At 40.4% G+C, this 22,156-nt stretch overlaps 2 protein-coding genes across 2 annotated transcripts in view; one reads left to right on the top strand and one right to left on the bottom strand.

Moving 5' to 3' along the window:
- Window positions 1-393: 393 nt before the first annotated feature.
- Window positions 394-4,121, top strand: LOC134651759 (cyclin-K). Its single transcript, XM_063506861.1, has 4 exons — window positions 394-991; window positions 2,410-2,596; window positions 3,557-3,947; window positions 4,082-4,121. The coding sequence occupies exons 1-3, from the start codon at window positions 477-479 to the stop codon at window positions 3,935-3,937; spliced, it is 1,083 nt and encodes a 360-aa protein (XP_063362931.1). The 5' UTR covers window positions 394-476; the 3' UTR covers window positions 3,938-3,947; window positions 4,082-4,121.
- Window positions 4,122-9,337: 5,216 nt separating this feature from the next.
- LOC134651471 (tyrosine-protein phosphatase non-receptor type 21) overlaps window positions 9,338-22,156 on the bottom strand; it is a 33,960-nt gene continuing 21,141 nt past the window's right edge. The window contains exons 6-11 of the mRNA XM_063506583.1: window positions 21,931-22,155; window positions 18,769-18,858; window positions 17,517-17,600; window positions 16,093-16,243; window positions 12,012-12,175; window positions 9,338-9,472 (exon numbers count right to left, since the gene is read on the bottom strand). Coding sequence (XP_063362653.1) covers window positions 9,344-9,472; window positions 12,012-12,175; window positions 16,093-16,243; window positions 17,517-17,600; window positions 18,769-18,858; window positions 21,931-22,155 — 843 coding nt within the window. The 3' untranslated portion in view covers window positions 9,338-9,343. The remainder of the gene's footprint in view (window positions 9,473-12,011; window positions 12,176-16,092; window positions 16,244-17,516; window positions 17,601-18,768; window positions 18,859-21,930; window position 22,156) is intronic.

Raw genomic sequence — 22,156 nt, forward strand, 5'->3', positions numbered from 1 at the left:
TATTATACATATAGGAAGGTAACTCATCATCATCATCAGCGGCATATAGATATATATATAAGTACCCTTTGTACCTATAAATGTAGGTACAAAGGGTACTTATACAACTCCCGGCCGGAAACGGATATGTATGTAATAATTATAGCCGATCGATGTATGTAATAATTATAATTATAACGACTTTGTCAGTAGGAAAAGGCGAGAAATTCAAATTTTCTATGACACGATAACCTTTCATGTCTATATTTTTCAAATTTGCCGCTGTTTATACTGATGGAAATGGCTTGACAGACTATATCATATACGGCAGCGTTCATATCGTGCAACACGCCTTTACGCGAAATTTGCCAGGTGTATGAACGCATTCTAACGCTTATCGCTATCATAATGTATCTGTGGCGCTGGCATCAAATGTCAGTGGGAAATGAGTGAAGAGATGGTATTACAGTGTTATTTTCATAGAAATAAATGATAAAATGCCTTATTGGTACTACGACAAAAAGGATCTTCAAAATACTCCATCATTTCGCGATGGAATCACCACGGAGACGGAGAACCGGTACCGCAAAGAAGGCGCCCGGTTCATCATTGACACGGGCTCTAAGATGGACTTAGGTTATAATACGGTCGCCACAGGAGTTGTTTATTTCCATCGGTTCTATATGTTTCACTCGTTCAGGACGTTTCCGCGGTATATAACGGCGTGCTGCTGTTTGTTTCTTGCGGGGAAAGTGGAAGAGACACCAAAGAAGTGTAAGGATATAATAAAAGTGGCGAAATCTCTGCTTACGGAGCAGAAGTTTGCTTCGTTTGGGGAGGATCCTAAGGAGGAGGTGATGACGCTGGAGAGGATCCTGCTGCAGACGATAAAGTTCGACCTGCAGGTGGAGCACCCCTATGGCTACCTGCTCAAGTACGCCAAGTGCCTCAAAGGGGACAAGGCCAAGCTGCAGAAAATGGTGCAAATGGCCTGGACATTTGTTAATGATAGGTAAGTACTTTTTTTTTAATTTTGAAAACAAGACCGGACCACAGATGTTACTTATCAGTCTTATCTCATGTGAATTCTTAAATTTCTTCCGGAAATGACTTGTGGGTGTGTTAGAATATGCAAAAATGATTCTATTTAGTCAACCAAGTTTTTTTCTGATTTGAAAATTAGTAATAGCAAAGGTAATAGACGTGCTATTTAGTAATTACTTTATACTGTGCTGCTCTAAAATACACTGTCATATTTTAAATGAGATTGTCATTGAGTAATGAGTATTGATTTTCAATTAATCTTTATGTATTTGTATGTTCGCTTTCATATTTTTCTTAATTCTAACATAATAACACAGTGGTGTAAACATAGAAGGTAGCATCCTATAGAAGTGGTCTACGCGTGCCTCCGTGAGGGACAAAACATACGCAATGCGACGCTATGATTGGTCGAATTTATTTGTTGCCCACCATAATCCATACTAATTTATGGTGGGGAATAAAAAAAAATGTGAGACTGACAAGGACAAACAATAATAGCGCTTTCGCTGCTACTCCTACTGAAAGATACATAAGACTATCCCGTTCTGTCCGTTATCCCCACCACTCATGCCCAATCCAGTTTAATACTAGATTCATGGGTGTATAACTTTTATTAAATTTTAACACATACACTCTGCAAGCATTCTACAAACAGAGATCCCGGCTAGCAGGTTGCGGGCAGTGAATGTGTTAAATCTAATACGTAGTGTTTCTTATTAGCCAAAATTATAAGAATATTTTCCTTTCAGCTGGAGAGCCCAACAAACTTTTACACCATTACTTATAGAAAAAAATCTGTTTTACAAATCTAGAGCACCACTACTTAATTACTTGTCTGTTTATATTGTATCAGATGCATTTAGAAGTGTGCCCAGCCGGCTTGTCTTTCCACCTCTTTAAATTCTGAACATCCTGGTGGTTGAAGTAATAATCCTGAAAAATATGATTATGGGTTAAGATCATTTAAGTATCTACATTCTTTTAAATATGAATTGTATCTGTTATGAAGTATGAATTTCAGTTACTGCATAGAGAAATATAGTAAGACAAGAGTGCTCACTCCATACATCAGTTCAGACTATTAATTTCAGTGTCTACATCTAGCATCGAGTAGCAGTACTAATAGTTCCGCTACTTGATGCTAGATGCTAATAGTCTTTGGCACTAAAACTGATGTATGTATGGAGTGAGCACTCTATGTATTTTTTTCTCTATGGTTACTGCTACTAAAGCCTTATTTATCCTTATTTATTAGGCCTCGGGCTGGACGTATGTGACCGCTCGCTGCTTGACCAAATCAAAACGTATAGAATTAAATCATTGAATGAACCCGTCCCAAATAGTAAATGTCTAAATGAATTTACTAATGACTTACCTACATTTCAGTTTATGCACAACCCTCTGCCTCCAATGGGAGCCGGAGGTGATTGCCGTAGCACTAATGTTCCTAGCGGGCAAGCTTAGCAAGTTTGAAGTTGTGGACTGGAACGGACGCATTCCGAAACACACAGCTTGGTGGGACATGTTCGTTGAGGATGTTACTATGGAGCTGCTCGAAGATATTTGTCATCAGGTTTGTAATTTAGGTTATTCTGCATGTCATCAATAGTACATGCTGCCAAAGATACTCACAAATATTTGAACATGTTTAGTTGGAACAGTGCAGGTTGAGACATATTTTAATTTAATACCTTGGCTCTTAGGTGACTAAAACTTTATTTTCTAATCAATCTTCGGATGTTGGGTTACTATCGGAATGATATGTTCAGTCAGCAGCAATAGTTGCTAAGCGGGAGAGGCGTTCAAAATTATCCTGACGCGACTTTATTGTTAAGAGAATAAGAGCGCGTCGAGGTAATTTTGAACACCTCGCCCGCTTAGCAACTTCTGCTGCTGACCGTTCAACATGCAACTCAGTTTATCGAAATTATTGTTGTTTTTTTAATTCATAACGTCTTTTTCTTCTCTACAAAATAAATTTAGTGGGAGCCAAAGCGGTCCAATGTTATTTTGGCGAGCGGAAACAACCATAATTTATTTTTCACCTCAGCAGCTCGAACAAGGGTACTTTGCTACTTAAAAACAGTGAGCAAAATCGCATTTTGCTCACTGAGTGAGACAAAATGAGCAAAATGCGATTTTGCTCACTCAGTGAGCAAAATGCGATTTTGCTCACTGTTTTTAAGTAGCAAAGTACCAAGGGTTCGAGCTGCTGAGGTGAAAATTTAATTGTTGGTATATCTTAAGAAAACATGAGTGAATAGAGGTAAGTGATGAAGAAGGAATACATTTTTCGGGTTCTCTAATATGTTCTCACTGCTGAGGTGAAAAATGTTGTGTACTACACGAGATCAAAGTTATTTACATCTCGTGCGCTTTTGAGTCCCTTACTACGCTCAAGATTCTAAATTAGATTCACTCGCTACGCTCGTGAATCTATTATAGAATCTTTCGCTTGCACGGGACTCAAAATAAGCACTCGAAGAAATATCAAACTTTGATCTCTTGTTGTACAAATAACTATTGTTCCCAGGTGCTAGATCTCTACTCGCCCCAGACCCAGCCCTCGGGCGCGGACTCCCCGCCGGGCCCGAACGCGAATCCGGCTCCAAAAAACGACAAGCCGTCCGTTACACCGCCAGCTTCCGCATCGCCTACCGCTAAGCCCGTCACCCCGGTGAAGAACGGAGACAAACCGGAACCGCCGAAGCTGGATATGCGGTTCGGGTTCCCGGCTTACCCTTACCCGCCGGTGTATTCGGCGCCGCCGCCGCGGCTGCCCGTCCCCACGGCCCCGCCGCCGCTGTACTCGGAGCCGCCGCCGCCTCGGCTGCCGCCGACGAGCGTGCCGCCGCCGCACTACTTCCCGCCGCCGCCGGGCCCGCCCCCGAGGCCGTACTATCCCCCCCCTTAGCGTTAGATAGGTTATAGCTGGTCAACCAAATCTTGACAGTAAAAAAAGGCGCGAAATTCAAATTTTCTATGGGACGATATCCCTTCGCGCCTACATTTTTCAAATTTGCCGCCTTTTTCTACTGTCAAGATCTGGTTGACCAAGTATATGTATTTTTTACTGGATTATAATTAATAGACTGCTATTTTGGAGTTTCATTGGACGGCTAAAAATTTAACCCTGTTTTTGATGAATAAAAATAGGCTAGGCTAATAACAACCCGCCCCCGAGAGCGTACTACCCCCCCCCCCTTAGCGTTAGATAGGTTATTTTTTACTGGATTATAATTAATAGACTGCTATTTTGGAGTTTCATTTAACCGTTTTTAGGGTTCCGGACCTCAAAAGGAAAAAACGGAACCCTTGTAGGATCACTCGTGCGTCTGTCTGTCTGTCCGATCATCTCCCCCCCCCTTTATCTCCGAAACTACTGGGTCTAAAATTAAAAAAAAAATACACAATATGACAGATGACAGGAAAACCTATTAGAAATGTGCAGTCAAGCGTGAGTCGGACTTAATGTACGGAACCCTCGGAACTCGCGTTCTACGCGCTTGTTGACGAATAATAATAGGCTAGTCGATAGGCTTGAGGCCAGTAATATCCATAATACCTAATAACAAAATAATGCTTTTATGTAATCATATAACATTCATCGAGATTATGTTAAATATGATTATATAAAAAGTAATAGTACATTATTGCAGAGGCCGGGTAACGGTAAGCGTCTCGTGATACTATTTTTGCTACAATACGACGAAAATTAACGAGCATATTGGAGAAAAAATAAATAAAAAGTAGGTATCGAAAATTACAAAGGCAAAGTACAAAAAAAAATATTTAATAATATAAATATCAATTATTTCACAATGAAATACAAATACTCAAAAAGTCAGTAGGAGTTATTGCATTAGGTAGATATCATTGGTTTTAACCGATGGAAAATAAAATGCATATAAAACTTGAGCTTAACAAATTAGCGCAAAACATACGCACAACGTTACTAAGACTTAATAATGTAGTTGCCTTTCGACTAGATATAATACAATCATAGTGTTTACTGAATGAACACAGACATAGAACACGTAAAATTTAAATGCTTAGGGATTTTTCACACATATTTTTAGAGAGTTTAAAATTGTGCGTTAAAAACAACAATTTGCATAGGGTTCTAAGGGTTGTACTATACGTACATTGCGGTAGTTTTCGCCCACTTGACGGATTAGCAAATAATATATTTCATTTTTAATTTGCTACTTGCGAAATATCAGTTTTATCATAGAGAAAAAAATACATAGATTGCTCACTCCATACATCAGTTTTGGTACCAAAAAGACTATTATTTTCAGTGTCGACATCTAGCATCGAGTAGCGGAATTTGACAATAGATGTAGCAGTACTGATAATTCCGCTACTCGATGCTAGATGTCGATTATGAAAATAATAGTCTTTTTGGTACCTAAACTGATGTATGGAGTGAGCACTCTTATCTTACTATATTTCTCTATGGTTTTATAGATATATTGTTTAGACAAGGATTGCAAATAAGGCCAAATTTGTGCAGCAATGTAGGTTTATATTCAAATTCAGTCAAATGGACTAAAACTAGCGTAATGAGTAATGACCCTATGTAAGGTGCATTGGGGTAGGTTTAATTAATTTTGAAAATGGGTAATATCGACTAAACCAGAAGCATTTCTTACTATAGCAACACTTACGTTAATGCAACGCTTATAACATGGCATAGTTACTGTTACCTATTAGCAACTTACCAACTACCCCACTTTCGAAGTTACCCCACAGTCCCCACACATTATCTCTTAAAATCTCTGGTGTTTGTAAATAGTTCTCTTCTTAACCCTATTCCAGGCATAGTACGATTTATCGACCACATAGAATTTCAACTTTATCATTCCGACTTAAGGTTCAAAATAAATGTGACTTGTCCTCAAATGAATCAATCAAAGCTTAATTGGAATATATTTGGGTAAATATAGATTGGTGCGGCTTGGAAAAGGGTTAACGAAAAGTTATTTATTCCCCGTGGGTGGTAAGTAGGTAGGTACTTAAAACATTCATAAATCTACTGATGGACAAAATTAAATAATTAGTTATAACAGATATGAGTTTTTCTTATCAGGTATGTATGTTTTTTCTGGACCGAACTGTAACCTCCTAAGCCATACAAACGAAACATCCAAAATTTGCCACTGGAATTTGAACCTAAATTGTAGGAAATAGAGTTGATTTTGCGTTGTTTGAAAATTGAACGAAACAGCAATAGCGACTCTGTTCCAATTGAACATGGTTTAAATTACATCGAACTGAATAGGTACTATAGGTAGGACCTTGGGCCTTAGGAGGGTAATTGTGACACGTATACAACAGTTTATTAAATTACTAACAAATTGTAGCCAAAAATTTATAAAAAATATTAATACGTTTATAAAATTCAATTAAAAATTAACTAACTACGAAGGCACACGAGAATAACTTCAGATCCCTATTATAATCTCCGAGTTAAGGCACACGATTTATTAAAATACGTCTTAAGATAAAGATGTTAGAGCTTATTTTACAACGCTTTAGTCAATTTGATCTGCTAAGAACTAAAACAAAATATAAATTGAGCTTTAGGTATTTGTAACTTATTCCAAAAACCTTTGACTAGTTTTACAGCAAATATGTAATCTTAACTAAATCAGTTTTGCAAATAAGTTACATGTAATTACAGCCCAGAACACAACGGCTGCGTGCGCTAGCGCTAAAACCTTGGAGCCGTGCACGCACATGTCACGCAAGCGGTGTGCCACTTCTCTTAACCTTCTGTATATTACAACGCGCACGTCCACGTACGCCCACGCAAGCGGTGTGCACAAGCCTTACAAATTAGTGTACCTATTCAATATTCATCATTTTAATTAATTAGATTTTTTTTACGAGATAGCTAATTTTAATTACCAATTATTAGAAGTACTATGTTAAACTTATATGCCCACTGACATACCTACTAATTATGATAATTTTTTTGAGCAGATCAAATTAAAAATCATTGTGACACTATCATATAATAATGACACGATTATTGGTTTCAGCTTTGCTTGTAAACATTGATAGGTCACTAGTGTGATGTATTATGAAACGACCAGAAAGCGAGTTTCATAAAACCCACAGTCGTATTTTAATGCCTTTCATTATGTAGCAGTCACATAAACTATTATTACTTATTCACTGAGTCATTATTATATGGATAGTGTCAAACTATAAAAGCAAAATATAAAAACTCGCTTAATTTTAATAACAATACAATACTGCATGCGTCTCATACAACAGTAAAACAATTCATACAACGCCGTAAGGCTATAAAATTATCAATCAAATATGCACAACAATTCATTTCATTATACTTTACAATCTCGTTTTGAATATAAAATATTAATAAATACAAAGTTTATTTCTTGAAAACATTTTCAATCCAAGGCGCTTACAAAAGCAGGCATCATATTTCATGGTTTTAGAAGGTAGTGTTTTATTAAAAACACATGTTTTATTAAAAAATTATATCAATATCATTAGGTATTATATTTTTCGTAAATGTTCTGACAAAACTGCGACAACACATTTTCGTTACAGATACATTGAAGGAGTCATTATTATCAAAACCTGTTAATATCGTCGATTGTCTTTGTTTACCTTGTTCCTTTTGAAACTTTATCATTGTCAAAAACCCATGGAGTCTTGGTTTTCTTTATAAATTAAAATTCTCTCATTCCTTTTTTAAGGCTGTATAAATATGCTCTCTAAAGAGTTAGGACAGTGATGTCAGTGATCTAAATAAGGTGACTGCTATAGTTATTCGGATCCCTTTGTTTGACATAATTATCGAAAATCATAATGTAATGATTGTCAGATTATCATTAGTCATAATTCTGAAACCGTTAACTTTTCAGGATTTTCGTTGGGTTATCCTAGAGATAGTTTAGGTTTGTTTTATAACAATCCTGAAATGTAACGCGTTTCTGAAAAACCAAATAATGACTAACGAAATGCGGACAAACAATACATTATGACGTAATACTTTATGGGAAACAATAGAGACCCTATTGGCCCGTATATAGTAATTGGCCGCTCCTTACAAATCAGAAAGAATCAAGCCAATAGGGAGTATTACTGCAATGTTTTGAGTGCAGCACTAGCGCCTTTAGTAAACCATAGAGTAACTAATACATATTTGACAAATTTTCACAGACAATCAAATATGACATTGATACATCAAGGCGGTTTGTTTACAAAGGGCCTACCGGGAAACGCGAAATCAAATTAAGAGTGACCAAATACTATAAACTACAGGGTGTCATTTGAGTCGTGATCAGTAATATGTTTTTCTAACTCCATAAACAACGAGCAATTTAATGCCCCGACTCTTACTAAAATCAGACAAGATTTTTTTATATTTTTTTGTTTATTTTTTGTCATTTATTTTACTTTTACAGGTGGCAATGTGGTATTTAAACAGCTTTGTAAGATATTTCAATTGAAAAATTAAGTAAATTTTATTTCTAACTGGGACAAATGACAAAATTGATGTCAATGACAGTTCCGATTCAAAGAGGCGATTCAATTTACTAATTTAAATATCTTAATAAGCCATTGTAATATCCTAAATCCACTTATAAAAATAAAATAAATGACAAAAAAAAAAAAAACAAAAAAAAAAGACTTGTCTGATTTTAGTAAGAGTAGGGGCATTAAATTGCTCGTTGTTTATGGAGTTAGAAAAACATATTACTGATCACGACTCAAATGACACCCTGTATAGGTAGGGTACCTCGAGCTAGGTTTAAATGAGTCTCGATTGCTTGAGATAGTGCAACAGCAGTTGGTGCAGGAACTTGTATTGCTGCACGTTGCTGATGAGGTTGGCTCGTTGCTGGTGGAGCAGGCCTATGGTGCGGGGATGTCGAGCTCCTGAAATATTACATTAGTCTATAGCAGTCACCGTACCTCGAGCCAGGTTTAAATGAGTCTCGATTGCTTGAGATAGTGCAACAGCAGTTGGTGCAGGAACTTGTATTGCTGCACGTTGCTGATGAGGTTGGCTCGTTGCTGGTGGAGCAGGCCTATGGTGCGGGGATGTCGAGCTCCTGAAATATTACATTAGTCTATAGCAGTCACCGTACCTCGAGCCAGGTTTAAATGAGTCTCGATTGCTTGAGATAGTGCAACAGCAGTTGGTGCAGGAACTTGTATTGCTGCACGTTGCTGATGAGGTTGGCTCGTTGCTGGTGGAGCAGGCCTATGGTGCGGGGATGTCGAGCTCCTGAAATATTACATTAGTCTATAGCAGTCACCGTACCTCGAGCCAGGTTTAAATGAGTCTCGATTGCTTGAGATAGTGCAACAGCAGTTGGTGCAGGAACTTGTATTGCTGCACGTTGCTGATGAGGTTGGCTCGTTGCTGGTGGAGCAGGCCTATGGTGCGGGGGATGTCGAGCTCCTGAAATATTACATTTTTGTATAAGTATAAGAAATTATGTGACATCAGGCAGGCAAGTTAAATTCTTACAATGTGAAGTGATTCTGTATGCGCCACTTAATTTCTACTTTTTTGCTAGACTGTAGCTAGGCTTTTCTGTTTTGCCCTTGGAGGATATAATCGAACGGAGACCCCATGTCTGTAATTTTCTGTACAAAACAGTCTGCCGATTTTTGCGGGGGAGGGGAACGTCAAATGTATGCGTAACGTAAAAATAGCCATGTCAGATAAACGTCAGTCCATACATTGTGTATGACCGTTGGCCGCCTATTTTCGACAGAGGGGAAAGCCTGTTAATGGCTACTCCGTTTAGTTGTATCCTCCAAGGTTTTGCCCTATGATTGACTGGTAGAGAATGTCTATAGCGGCATTTAGTCCGCCTGTTGTACTCTTTTTTACGTGCAATAAAGTTTAAAAATAAATAAATAGCTAGAGACCGGGATCGGAACGATAACCATATTTTTCGAATTATTTTAGTATCGAAATACAGGACTCAATTGTGTTTTTAGGTAAAGACTTCGTATTATTAGCAGAGATGTACAAAATGGTTTTAAAAAAGCATTTAAATACAAAATGCAAAATACTTTTCAGATTTACTATTTCAAATGCAAAATACCAAATAGTTTTGCGTTTTGTATTTAAAATGCTAAATGCAAAATAGGTATTTTCAAAATACTTTTTCAAAATAAAATACCTTTTGACCAAATCTCAGATATTTTTATTTATTTTAGGTATTTATCATGAGAATAGCCATAGAATAGATAATGTTCGTCATTTTCGTTTCACATTGACACTAGTCAGACATAATAGCCGGTTTAGACTCTCGTGGCTCGCAAGCTCGTCGAGCTAATATAATTTAAACACTAACGGCACGGCATAAGGTTTATAACCGAATGACAAGCCGAATGCGAGTGTGTCGAGGCGAGCCACGAGACGCGCCGCGAGCCGAGCCGCGAGTCTAAACGGCTATAAGGCGCGCACTCTGACCAAAGAAAAAAAAAAGGGCGCGCATGGCTAGCAGACGCCCCTATCGGTCAAATTCGGCAATACAAGCGTCATTCGTTCTTTTCATTTTGTTTGACTGGTAATGTTGGCTAAACTTAATCACAAAGTATTTTGCATTTTGAAATGAATATTAAAAATGCAAAATACATCTCGAAAAGTATTTCAAATAAAATACAAAATGTTTTTTTACTAAAAGGCATTTAAATGCAAAATACAAAATAGGTATTTTGCATTTTGTATTTGCATTTTAAATAGAAGTATTTCAAATAAATCGCATCTCTGATTATTAGATTGCCCAATTAGAAATGAAATAATTAGCAAAGAACGAGAAAATACAGTTTTCTCTCCCATACAAAAAATACCAGTATCCGATCCCTGGCTAGCGAGTTGAAATTTTCACAGATGATGCCGCTATAACAACAAATATTAAAACCGGCCAAGTGCGAGTCGGACTCGCGCACGGAGGGTTCCGCACCATCAACAAAAAACAAGCAAAAAAACGGTCACCCATCTAAGTACTGACCCCGCCCGACGTTGCTTAACTTCGGTCAAAAATCACGTTTGTTGTATGGGACAGGGATGTTGCGGATGCCGATTTTTTGACATCCGCGGATGCGGATGCGGATGCGGATTTTTAAAGGCTCACATCCGCGGATGCGGATGCGGATGCGGATGTCAAGATAGGTACATAAAAAATCTATCTAATCTATTTTTATATGTAATGTCTCGTAAATGACACGTTCTAGTTTTAATTCGTTATTTGTTATTAATTAATTTGTTAATAACCTGCATGCTCACTCATATTTTATGATTTATCTTGTATTTTCTCTATTTAAGTGAAATGTTAAATTTCTTTTTGAGAAAATAAAGTTTCTTTAACCACAAAAACGTCAAATATTACATTTTAGTAATTTTTAGTTCAAAAAACCGGCCAAGTGCGAGTCGGACTCGCGTTCCAAGGGTTCCGTATATTAAGTCCCACTTACGCTTGACTGCTAATTTCTAATAGGTTTTTTTGGCTAATGACTAAATTACCTAGCAGTCTAGCACTTACGCCGATGCTAAGACGTTCCTGTACCGACCTGTTCCACATCCGCATCCGCATTAAATCCGCATCGATTTTATGCGGATGCGGATGCAGATGCGGATGTTGAAAATAATGCGGAAGTTCCGCGGTTGCGGACGCGGATGCGGATATTCGCAACATCCCTGGTATGGGAGCCCCACTTAAATCTTTATTTTATTCTGTTTTTAGTATTTGTTGTTATAGCGGCAACAGAAATACATCATCTGTGAAAATTTCAACTGTCTAGCTATCGCGGTTCGTGAGATACAGCCTGGTCACAGACGGACGGACGGACAGCGGAGTCTTAGTAATAGGGTCCCGTTTTTACCCTTTGGGTACGGAACCCTAAAAAGTACGGAACCCTCGGTGGACGAGTCCGGCTCGCACTTTTCCATTTTTTGTGAAATATTTATTCAGCGCACCGTTTACCTGGTTGCAGTCGACGATATGTAGCAGTAATGCGGCAGCAGTAGCGACGCCGGCGCGGGACGTGCCGCCCGCGCAGCTCACGAGCAGCGGCGCGTTGTGGCCGCCCAGCGCGTCCGCTTCCGTCTCACACGCTAAACGGAGCCCGTTCAGCTCCGCCAGGAACTCTGGAAAAACATGGTTTAACCCTTTACCGCATACAATAGTGCCATATGTGTGTGGCGGATATGATATTCAACTCTATTGGGAGCTATTAAAGTTCAAACTTGAACAAATATTTTTTATAACATGCAGTAAGGGGTTAAAAATGAAGATGACTGAAGACTTCCATACTAATATTATTAGACCGCGGACTTTTGTCGCAATAACGTCACAATAGGGTAGTTTGGGGAGTAAATGGAACGGTGTTAATTAATACGGCTGTGTTCATTAAAATTTAATAATCAGGCATTCACGATATAAATTACATATAAGTCAATACAAATAAATCCAAGCAACCTTTATAAATCCTGCTTTCATAACATACTTTTCAAATATGCACCAATAACATCCCATCGAGGTGGATAGAAGCTTTCCTTTTTGAAGTGGATATGTTCTGATAGAAGACGTAGCCTAACCGCGAGTCATTTAAAAAAACTCTTGATCTGTTACGGAGAGTCAGTTAACGAAAGAACAACGTCGATATCGATGTATCAACAATCAATTGACAATTAACTTATAGGTAATTTATACCGTGGATGCCTGATTTTTTAATTTAATTAACAAAGCAAAAGCGTTTGACTATGTCCAGCACAATATTCTATTAGACAAATTGCATAAATATGGCATACGTGGGATCTGTGCGGACTGGATAGAATCGTATTTAGTGAACAGGCAACAGTTAACCGAAACCACAAAATACTGTCCTAAGACTCAAACTATAGTAAAGTTTCACTCTGACGTTGAAATTGTAAAACAGGGTGTTCCACAAGGCAGTATACTTGGTCCGTTATTATTTCTTGTATATATAAATGATCTACCTAATATTACTAAGCACAAAGTAACTCTGTTTGCTGATGATTGTTCCGTTGTTGTTTGCTGCAAAGATCCTGCTACTTACGAGTTTGAAGTAAATACTGTTTTCCATGATATTAATGTTTGGCTAGATAATAATAAGTTAAGAGTTAATTTAAATAAAACAAATTATATGGAATTTTATGCTCCTCAGGGTAACCCCACAAATATCAACATTATGTATAACAATGTAAAGATACATAGCGTAACATCTTTGCGATTTTTAGGCGTTATGATAGATTGTCACAATAGTTGGGAAGTCCATATTGAACACTTAATTAAGAAATTGACTAGGTTTATCTTTGCTCTGCGTAGATTGAGGAATATCGCTTCCAGGCAAGCATCGATATCGGCATTTCATGGCCATATAATGTCCAACCTCCGCTATGGCATCATCTTATGGGGCAATTGCAAAGACATTAACAGAGTTTTTAAGCTGCAGAAAAAATGTGTAAGGGCGATCTGTAGCGCCCGAAGTAGAGACTCGTGCCTACCATTGTTCAAGGAATTACAAATACTAACGGTCCCCTCTTTATATGTATATGAAATCTGTCTTTATGTGAAAAAAAATCTACACAAGTTTAATATACAAAAAAGCAATCCGAGAATAACGTCCAAACTCCATGGCTTTAACTTGTGCTATCCCATTGATCACAAAACAGCTTACTTTAGAAAGAGTGTGTTTTATATGTCTGTTCACACATTTAACCACTTGCCTAATGAAATTAAAATACTTGAACAACCTGACTTCGGACGTAAACTTTATAAATGGTGCCTAGAAAAATCTTACTATAAGATAAGTGACCACTTTATGTCTTCGAACAATAATTCGTACGAATAGTAATATTTATTAATTTACTCATTGACATAGTACCAATCATTTTATTCGTATCACATGTAATGGCATGATATTTGTATAAATATTTAGCTGTAAGATTTGTTTTAGTATTAATATTGTACTCCGCATCGCGGTTGATTGTGATGATTCTACCTTAACATAATTTTAAGATCATTGTAACTCACAATATGACAATAAATATTTCAATTTCAATTTCAATTTCAATTTCAATTTCAATTTCAAAAGGCGTATTAATTAACACCGCTCCATTAACTCCCCAGACTACCCTATTGTGACGTCATTGCGACAAAAGTCCGCGGTCTAAATATTATAAATGCGAAAGTGTGTGTCTGTTACCTCTTCACGCTTAATAAACAGTTGAACCGATTTGTTGAAATTTGGTATAGAGAGAGTTTGAGTCGGTGAAAAGGGGGGTGGAAGTTTGTACGGGGAATAGATAAAAAGCAGATTGGATAAAAAATAACCTACCCAAATTACTAAATCCACGCAGACGAAGTCGCGGGCAAAAGCTAGTTTGTAATATCCATGTAATATTATAGGACTAGGTACAGAGGGTTCACTCTCTAACGTGTCTATTACGCAAGCGCGAGCAGGCATCCGTTCCGTAGCGGTGCGCAACAACCACTATGGCTAGACACCAAAATTGGTGTGGGCCGCATGTACTTGTAGCGACGCGACGAAACCGCGGAGTGAGCCACGCCTGGTAATATGTAAAACGTGAACTTACCAAGGAATGGCTGAACGAGTTCCGGTGCCGGTTCGTTCCACAGCCGGTAATGGACGTGCCACACTGTGCGCGAGCGTTAACTTACCAAGGAACGGCTGAACGAGTTCCGGTGCCGGTTCGTTCCACAGCCGGTAATGGACGTGCCACACTGTGCGCGAGCGTTAACTTACCAAGGAACGGCTGAACGAGTTCCGGTGCCGGTTCGTTCCACAGCCGGTAATGGACGTGCCACACTGTGCGCGAGCGTTAACTTACCAAGGAACGGCTGAACGAGTTCCGGTGCCGGTTCGTTCCACAGCCGGTAATGGACGTGCCACACTGTGCGCGAGCGTTAACTTACCAAGGAACGGCTGAACGAGTTCCGGTGCCGGTTCGTTCCACAGCCGGTAATGGACGTGCCACACTGTGCGCGAGCGTTAACTTACCAAGGAACGGCTGAACGAGTTCCGGTGCCGGTTCGTTCCACAGCCGGTAATGGACGTGCCACACTGTGCGCGAGCGTTAACTTACCAAGGAACGGCTGAACGAGTTCCGGTGCCGGTTCGTTCCACAGCCGGTAATGGACGTGCCACACTGTGCGCGAGCGTTAACTTACCAAGGAACGGCTGAACGAGTTCCGGTGCCGGTTCGTTCCACAGCCGGTAATGGACGTGCCACACTGTGCGCGAGCGTTAACTTACCAAGGAACGGCTGAACGAGTTCCGGTGCCGGTTCGTTCCACAGCCGGTAATGGACGTGCCACACTGTGCGCGAGCGTTAACTTACCAAGGAACGGCTGAACGAGTTCCGGTGCCGGTTCGTTCCACAGCCGGTAATGGACGTGCCACACTGTGCGCGAGCGTTAACTTACCAAGGAACGGCTGAACGAGTTCCGGTGCCGGTTCGTTCCACAGCCGGTAATGGACGTGCCACACTGTGCGCGAGCGTTAACTTACCAAGGAACGGCTGAACGAGTTCCGGTGCCGGTTCGTTCCACAGCCGGTAATGGACGTGCCACACTGTGCGCGAGCGTTAACTTACCAAGGAACGGCTGAACGAGTTCCGGTGCCGGTTCGTTTCACAGCCGGTAATGGACGTGCCACACTGTGCGCGAGCGTTAACTTACCAAGGAACGGCTGAACGAGTTCCGGTGCCGGTTCGTTCCACAGCCGGTAATGGACGTGCCACACTGTGCGCGAGCGTTAACTTACCAAGGAACGGCTGAACGAGTTCCGGTGCCGGTTCGTTCCACAGCCGGTAATGGACGTGCCACACTGTGCGCGAGCGTTAACTTACCAAGGAACGGCTGAACGAGTTCCGGTGCCGGTTCGTTCCACAGCCGGTAATGGACGTGCCACACTGTGCGCGAGCGTTAACTTACCAAGGAACGGCTGAACGAGTTCCGGTGCCGGTTCGTTCCACAGCCGGTAATGGACGTGCCACACTGTGCGCGAGCGTTAACTTACCAAGGAACGGCTGAACGAGTTCCGGTGCCGGTTCGTTCCACAGCCGGTAATGGACGTGCCACACTGTGCGCGAGCGGCCGCCGCAGCGCACGCGCAGCTGCACCGAGCCGCCCCAACATGCGCGGGATTCGCGCATCGATGTCACTTGGAACTGGAAACAAAGTTCAACGATATTTATTATTATTATTCTATAAGCAGGCAGGCAGTTGTGACCAGGGATGTAACGGATGTGGTTTTATCGGAACCGAAAGCGGAACCAGATGTTTTAAATTTAGTTTATCGGAACCAGAAACGGAATCGGAACCGGAACCAGAACCGGAGCCTGAGTCAGTACTATCAGTAGGTATACATTACACAACACATACGAATAGGTACTTTAAATTTAAAAACACGGATATACCAGAACATCTAATTACTGCAGCACGTGGCAAGCGGGGCTATGAGCGAATGACTGGTATAAACCTGTTTGTTTTTGATGTACCCCGCTCATGTCCCGCTGCCGCGCTAATCATTGACATCCGATATAACTTCCGTTTCAAAAGTAACGGAACCGGAACAGAAACGGATGTGTAATACCAAACGGAAGTTCCGACTTAACGGAAACGGAGCTCCGTAACATCCCTGGTTGTGACAACTGAAATTGCCTGTATCCAGTAATCATTGACAAGTAGATGTATGATGTATTAGGTGTGCTTGTCTAGTTTATATTTAAATTGGTTCACAATTTGTGCTGAAACCAATCCCTCCTTGAAGATGTTCAGGGAGGGATGCACTCTGCTCCAATTGTAGGTAAGGTCGATGTGGCTAATTCCGTCATAAGGGCTATTCCGTCTACTACTTTTTTTTTCTTGTTATTCCGATATGAAATTAATTTTGAATGATATTATTCTATTAATTTTACTTGTTGACATTTTTCTTTATTATGTTCAATTTATTAATTCATGTTTATTTAATTTCGGAGATATTTACTTTAATTTATTTGACTTTTTATTTTTATTTGATGATGTATTATTAATTATTTTTAAATTGGTAGGTATGATGTTATTTTGTAAATATATTTTGTATGCATGTGCCTAGATTTAAGATTTCAAACACAATGTAATATTGTTATTGAATAAATGATGATGATGACTACCGTTTTTCCCGAACAACGAACAAAACGGATGATAATATCATCGTGAACGAGCGCGCAAAGAGCGACTGAGTTACTGAGCTAATTAAATCATCAGTGAGTTGAAAAGTGAGCGAGTTCAATCAAAAGATATACTTCATTTGAATCACTCATTCATGAACGACACATGTCGTTGCACCAAACTGTCTTCGTTAAAGAGTTCGCTAAATTTAACTGTATGAAGAGTTTCGCCGCGGCGCGCCGGGTGACGTTGATCAATCTGTCAAGTTTGGGTGGTGCAACTGGCACTTACCTTGCCAATGTCAGCAGTACAGTCTTCAGGCGGTAAATAATGTGGTCGCTCGGCTCCCACACGGGCTAGTAGTCTACTGCCAACCTGAACAAATCATACAATGTATTATTCGAAAAACATAATTATACCCCCTTACTCATAAACGTCTGCTAAGTTAATCAACTGATGATCATCGTTTCTCCCCTTCGATCAACACGGAAGGGATGCGGCATTCGCACTATTTCCCCTCTGCCTAGGTACAAGATCAACTGATCTAGCCCGGGTAATAAAACTAGTTGCATTCGGAATTTTAACTAGACCGAGTCCAGACGCGCGAGTGAACACAGCAGCAGAAAAAATGCCTATTTGCTCGGTTTTTTGTTGTAAAAAGAGGTCGGGGACATCAAATTTACAAAAAGAAGGTGTTACATTTCACATGTAATATTTTTTTTTACATGTCATACGTTTAATTACATTTAAACACAATTATTATATTTCAGTCTCATGTAATTGCTGAATTTATCGATTTTGCTCGCCCAGTACAAATTGCGGATCGGTCGAGCGACAAATCCGACTTCTCATATCTCAGAATACAATAAAATTCTTCGACGTAAATGTGTTAGTGTGCGTGTTGTCACACTTGTGACTCGTCCGTACACAAAAAGAGATCGAGGTTTGCAAGATTTGTCTATGACGTGTGTCATTTTCTATGTATTTGTGTCGTGTGTGAGAAGTGCGACTGTGTGCACGTTCCCCCCCGCGAAAAATGGCAGAATGATTTGAATGTCAAGATATCGCTTGGGCCTATCCCTTCCGACGTGTCGGAAGCCCGTGTTGATCGAAGTTTCTCCCTCTTATGACATAACGACAGATAGGGACAAACGACGATCATCAACTGATTAAGTTAGCAGCCGTTTATGAATAACGCCTTTATAAGTATATTGCAGACACGTACTGCTGCCTTTAAAAGCCTTAAAAAGATTGCACTCGAGATATTGGGATTGGGTGACCTAAGACACTGGGAATAGCACACCATAGGTAAGAAAATTATGATACCCGAAAAAAGAGCAACGATTAGTTAGCACATTCAGTGTCGAAAACCCGACTATCGGGTATTTTATGATTTCGTTCCCAGGCCGGACGAGCCGATAGTCGGGATCGTGGTACTACTGTCTTGTTTGGCTGGGTGGCAATGAATGTGTTAAATAATAAGCTCCATAATTGACGTAGCACTTGGCATGAATACTTAGCGTGGTTCGTATCTACATATTACCTGCCACGCGCATTCCCATAGCATGGCGGCCGGCACGTTATGATCCACCTTCGCCACCACGTAGAAACGCTGCGTACTGCCCACCGTCATCTGAAATAAGACCAGTTACATTTGAAAGTATTAAAATCGCGACATTTTACAGATGTCGTGCATTATTGTTTTCCATCGTATTTTCTCGGAAACATTCGTATTTGTCATGCTAGGGGCATAGAGAAAAAAATACATAGAGTGCTCACTCCATATATCAGTTCAGACTATTAATTTCAGTGTCTACATCTATCTCAACAGCATAAGGCTTTCCGGTCGGTGGCGACATCTATTGTCAAGTAGCAGTACTGATAGTTTCGCTACTCGATGCTAGATGCTAATAGTCTTTTTGGTACTAAAACTGATGTATGGAGTGAGCAATCTATGTATTTTTTTCTCTATGGCTAGGGGTCACCCTAGCAGTCATGCTGTAGTTATTGGTCACTACATAATGATTAGCCGCTCTTTAACAAATCAGAAAAAAATCCAGGGATGTTGCGAATATCCGCATCCGCAACCGCGGAACTTCCGCATTATTTTCAATATCCGCATCCGCATAAAATCGATGCGGATTTTAATGCGGATGCGGATGCGGAACAGGTCGGTACAGGAACGTCTTAGCATCGGCGTAAGTGCTAGACTGCTAGGTAATTTAATCATTAGCCAAAAAAACCTATTAGAAATGAGCAGTCAAGCGTGAGTGGGACTTAATGTACGGAACCCTTGGAACGCGAGTCCGACTCGCACGTGGCCGGTTTTTTGAATAAAAATTACTAAAATGTAATATTTGATGTTTTTTAAGTATCTATCTTGACATCCGCATCCCCATCCGCGGATGTGAGCCTTTAAAAATCCGCATCCGCGGATGTCAAAAAAAATCGGCATCCGCAACATCCCTGAAAGAAACAAGCCAATGGAAGCCTTATTGTTAAGAGTAGCCAATAACTTTAGCAGTCACCCCCCTACTTCAGTCAACCTCTTTACTTTTTGTACCGAGACTGACTGAAATAGCAAGACACGTTCGTACGTTTCCGTGAAAATACGATGGCAAATAATTATGCACTACATCTGTATGGCTCTCGTGCAGGAAAGAGATACAATGATCTGATAGGAATTGGACTTTTGGGACAAATCATGAAAAATATGCAAATCTGTGGCGTTTTGATTAATTTCGCTTCTGACAGTGTTTAGTTAAATTATAATTGGTAATATTACTTTATATCCTCCTATTGTCTGGATATTGTTCTGACAAATAATTTTTGACTTAAATCTTACCGTGATGTGTGACGCGTTCATATAACCATGTGGGTTGGCTGGTGTAGGGTGTAGCTTTACCCTATTACCTACGTAGGGTAAATCGTCCGTGCACAGACCGTTGAGTGCGGCGTGTTGAGGTAGCAATGACGTTCGGACAGATTTATTTTAGAGACCTATTGTATTATGTATTAGCGTAAAACTAACCGTGATATGTGACGCGTTCATATAACCATGTGGGTTGGCTGGTGTAGGGTGTAGCTTTACCCTATTACCTACGTAGGGTAAATCGTCCGTGCACAGACCGTTGAGTGCGGCGTGTTGAGGTAGCAATGACGTTCGGACAGATTTATTTTAGAGACCTATTGTATTATGTATTAGCGTAAAACTAACCGTGATATGTGACGCGTTCATATAACCATGTGGGTTGGCTGGTGTAGGGTGTAGCTTTACCCTATTACCTACGTAGGGTAAATCGTCCGTGCACAGACCGTTGAGTGCGGCGTGTTGAGGTAGCAATGACGTTCGGACAGATTTATTTTAGAGACCTATTGTATTATGTATTAGCGTAAAACTAACCGTGATATGTGACGCGTTCATATAACCATGTGGGTTGGCTGGTGTAGGGTGTAGCTTTACCCTATTACCTACGTAGGGTAAATCGTCCGTGCACAGACCGTTGAGTGCGGCGTGTTGAGGTAGCAATGACGTTCGGACAGATTTATTTTAGAGACCTATTGTATTATGTATTAGCGTAAAACTAACCGTGATATGTGACGCGTTCATATAACCATGTGGGTTGGCTGGTGTAGGGTGTAGCTTTACCCTATTACCTACGTAGGGTAAATCGTCCGTGCACAGACCGTTGAGTGCGGCGTGTTGAGGTAGCAATGACGTTCGGACAGATTTATTTTAGAGACCTATTGTATTATGTATTAGCGTAAAACTAACCGTGATATGTGACGCGTTCATATAACCATGTGGGTTGGCTGGTGTAGGGTGTAGCTTTACCCTATTACCTACGTAGGGTAAATCGTCCGTGCACAGACCGTTGAGTGCGGCGTGTTGAGGTAGCAATGACGTTCGGACAGATTTATTTTAGAGACCTATTGTATTATGTATTAGCGTAAAACTAACCGTGATATGTGACGCGTTCATATAACCATGTGGGTTGGCTGGTGTAGGGTGTAGCTTTACCCTATTACCTACGTAGGGTAAATCGTCCGTGCACAGACCGTTGAGTGCGGCGTGTTGAGGTAGCAATGACGTTCGGACAGATTTATTTTAGAGACCTATTGTATTATGTATTAGCGTAAAACTAACCGTGATATGTGACGCGTTCATATAACCATGTGGGTTGGCTGGTGTAGGGTGTAGCTTTACCCTATTACCTACGTAGGGTAAATCGTCCGTGCACAGACCGTTGAGTGCGGCGTGTTGAGGTAGCAATGACGTTCGGACAGATTTATTTTAGAGACCTATTGTATTATGTATTAGCGTAAAACTAACCGTGATATGTGACGCGTTCATATAACCATGTGGGTTGGCTGGTGTAGGGTGTAGCTTTACCCTATTACCTACGTAGGGTAAATCGTCCGTGCACAGACCGTTGAGTGCGGCGTGTTGAGGTAGCAATGACGTTCGGACAGATTTATTTTAGAGACCTATTGTATTATGTATTAGCGTAAAACTAACCGTGATATGTGACGCGTTCATATAACCATGTGGGTTGGCTGGTGTAGGGGGTAGCTTTACCCTATTACCTACGTAGGGTAAATCGTCCGTGCACAGACCGTTGAGTGCGGCGTGTTGAGGTAGCAATGACGTTCGGACAGATTTATTTTAGAGACCTATTGTATTATGTATTAGCGTAAAACTAACCGTGATATGTGACGCGTTCATATAACCATGTGGGTTGGCTGGTGTAGGGTGTAGCTTCACCCTATTATCTTCGTAGGGTAAATCGTCCGTGCACAGACCGTTGAGTGCGGCGTGTTGAGGTAGCAACGCTGTTCGAACGGAACCGCCGGTGGCTCGGCCTTTGGGGATCTGCTCGAACGCGAATGCTAGCTGGTCATCGGACATTTTGCGTTCTAGGAGTTGGCAC

This window comes from Cydia amplana, chromosome 10 (genome assembly GCF_948474715.1).
Source record: "Cydia amplana chromosome 10, ilCydAmpl1.1, whole genome shotgun sequence".
In the NCBI taxonomy this organism is placed as follows: Eukaryota; Metazoa; Arthropoda; class Insecta; order Lepidoptera; family Tortricidae; genus Cydia; species Cydia amplana.

Bases quoted from the DNA above. Each gene is read 5' to 3' on its own strand.
- LOC134651759 (XM_063506861.1), top strand. From the start codon at position 477: ATGCCTTATTGGTACTACGACAAAAAGGATCTTCAAAATACTCCATCA. The intron at 992-2,409 runs GTAAGTACTTTT...CCTACATTTCAG, and splicing joins TGGACATTTGTTAATGATAG to TTTATGCACAACCCTCTGCC. The intron at 2,597-3,556 runs GTTTGTAATTTA...TATTGTTCCCAG, and splicing joins TCGAAGATATTTGTCATCAG to GTGCTAGATCTCTACTCGCC.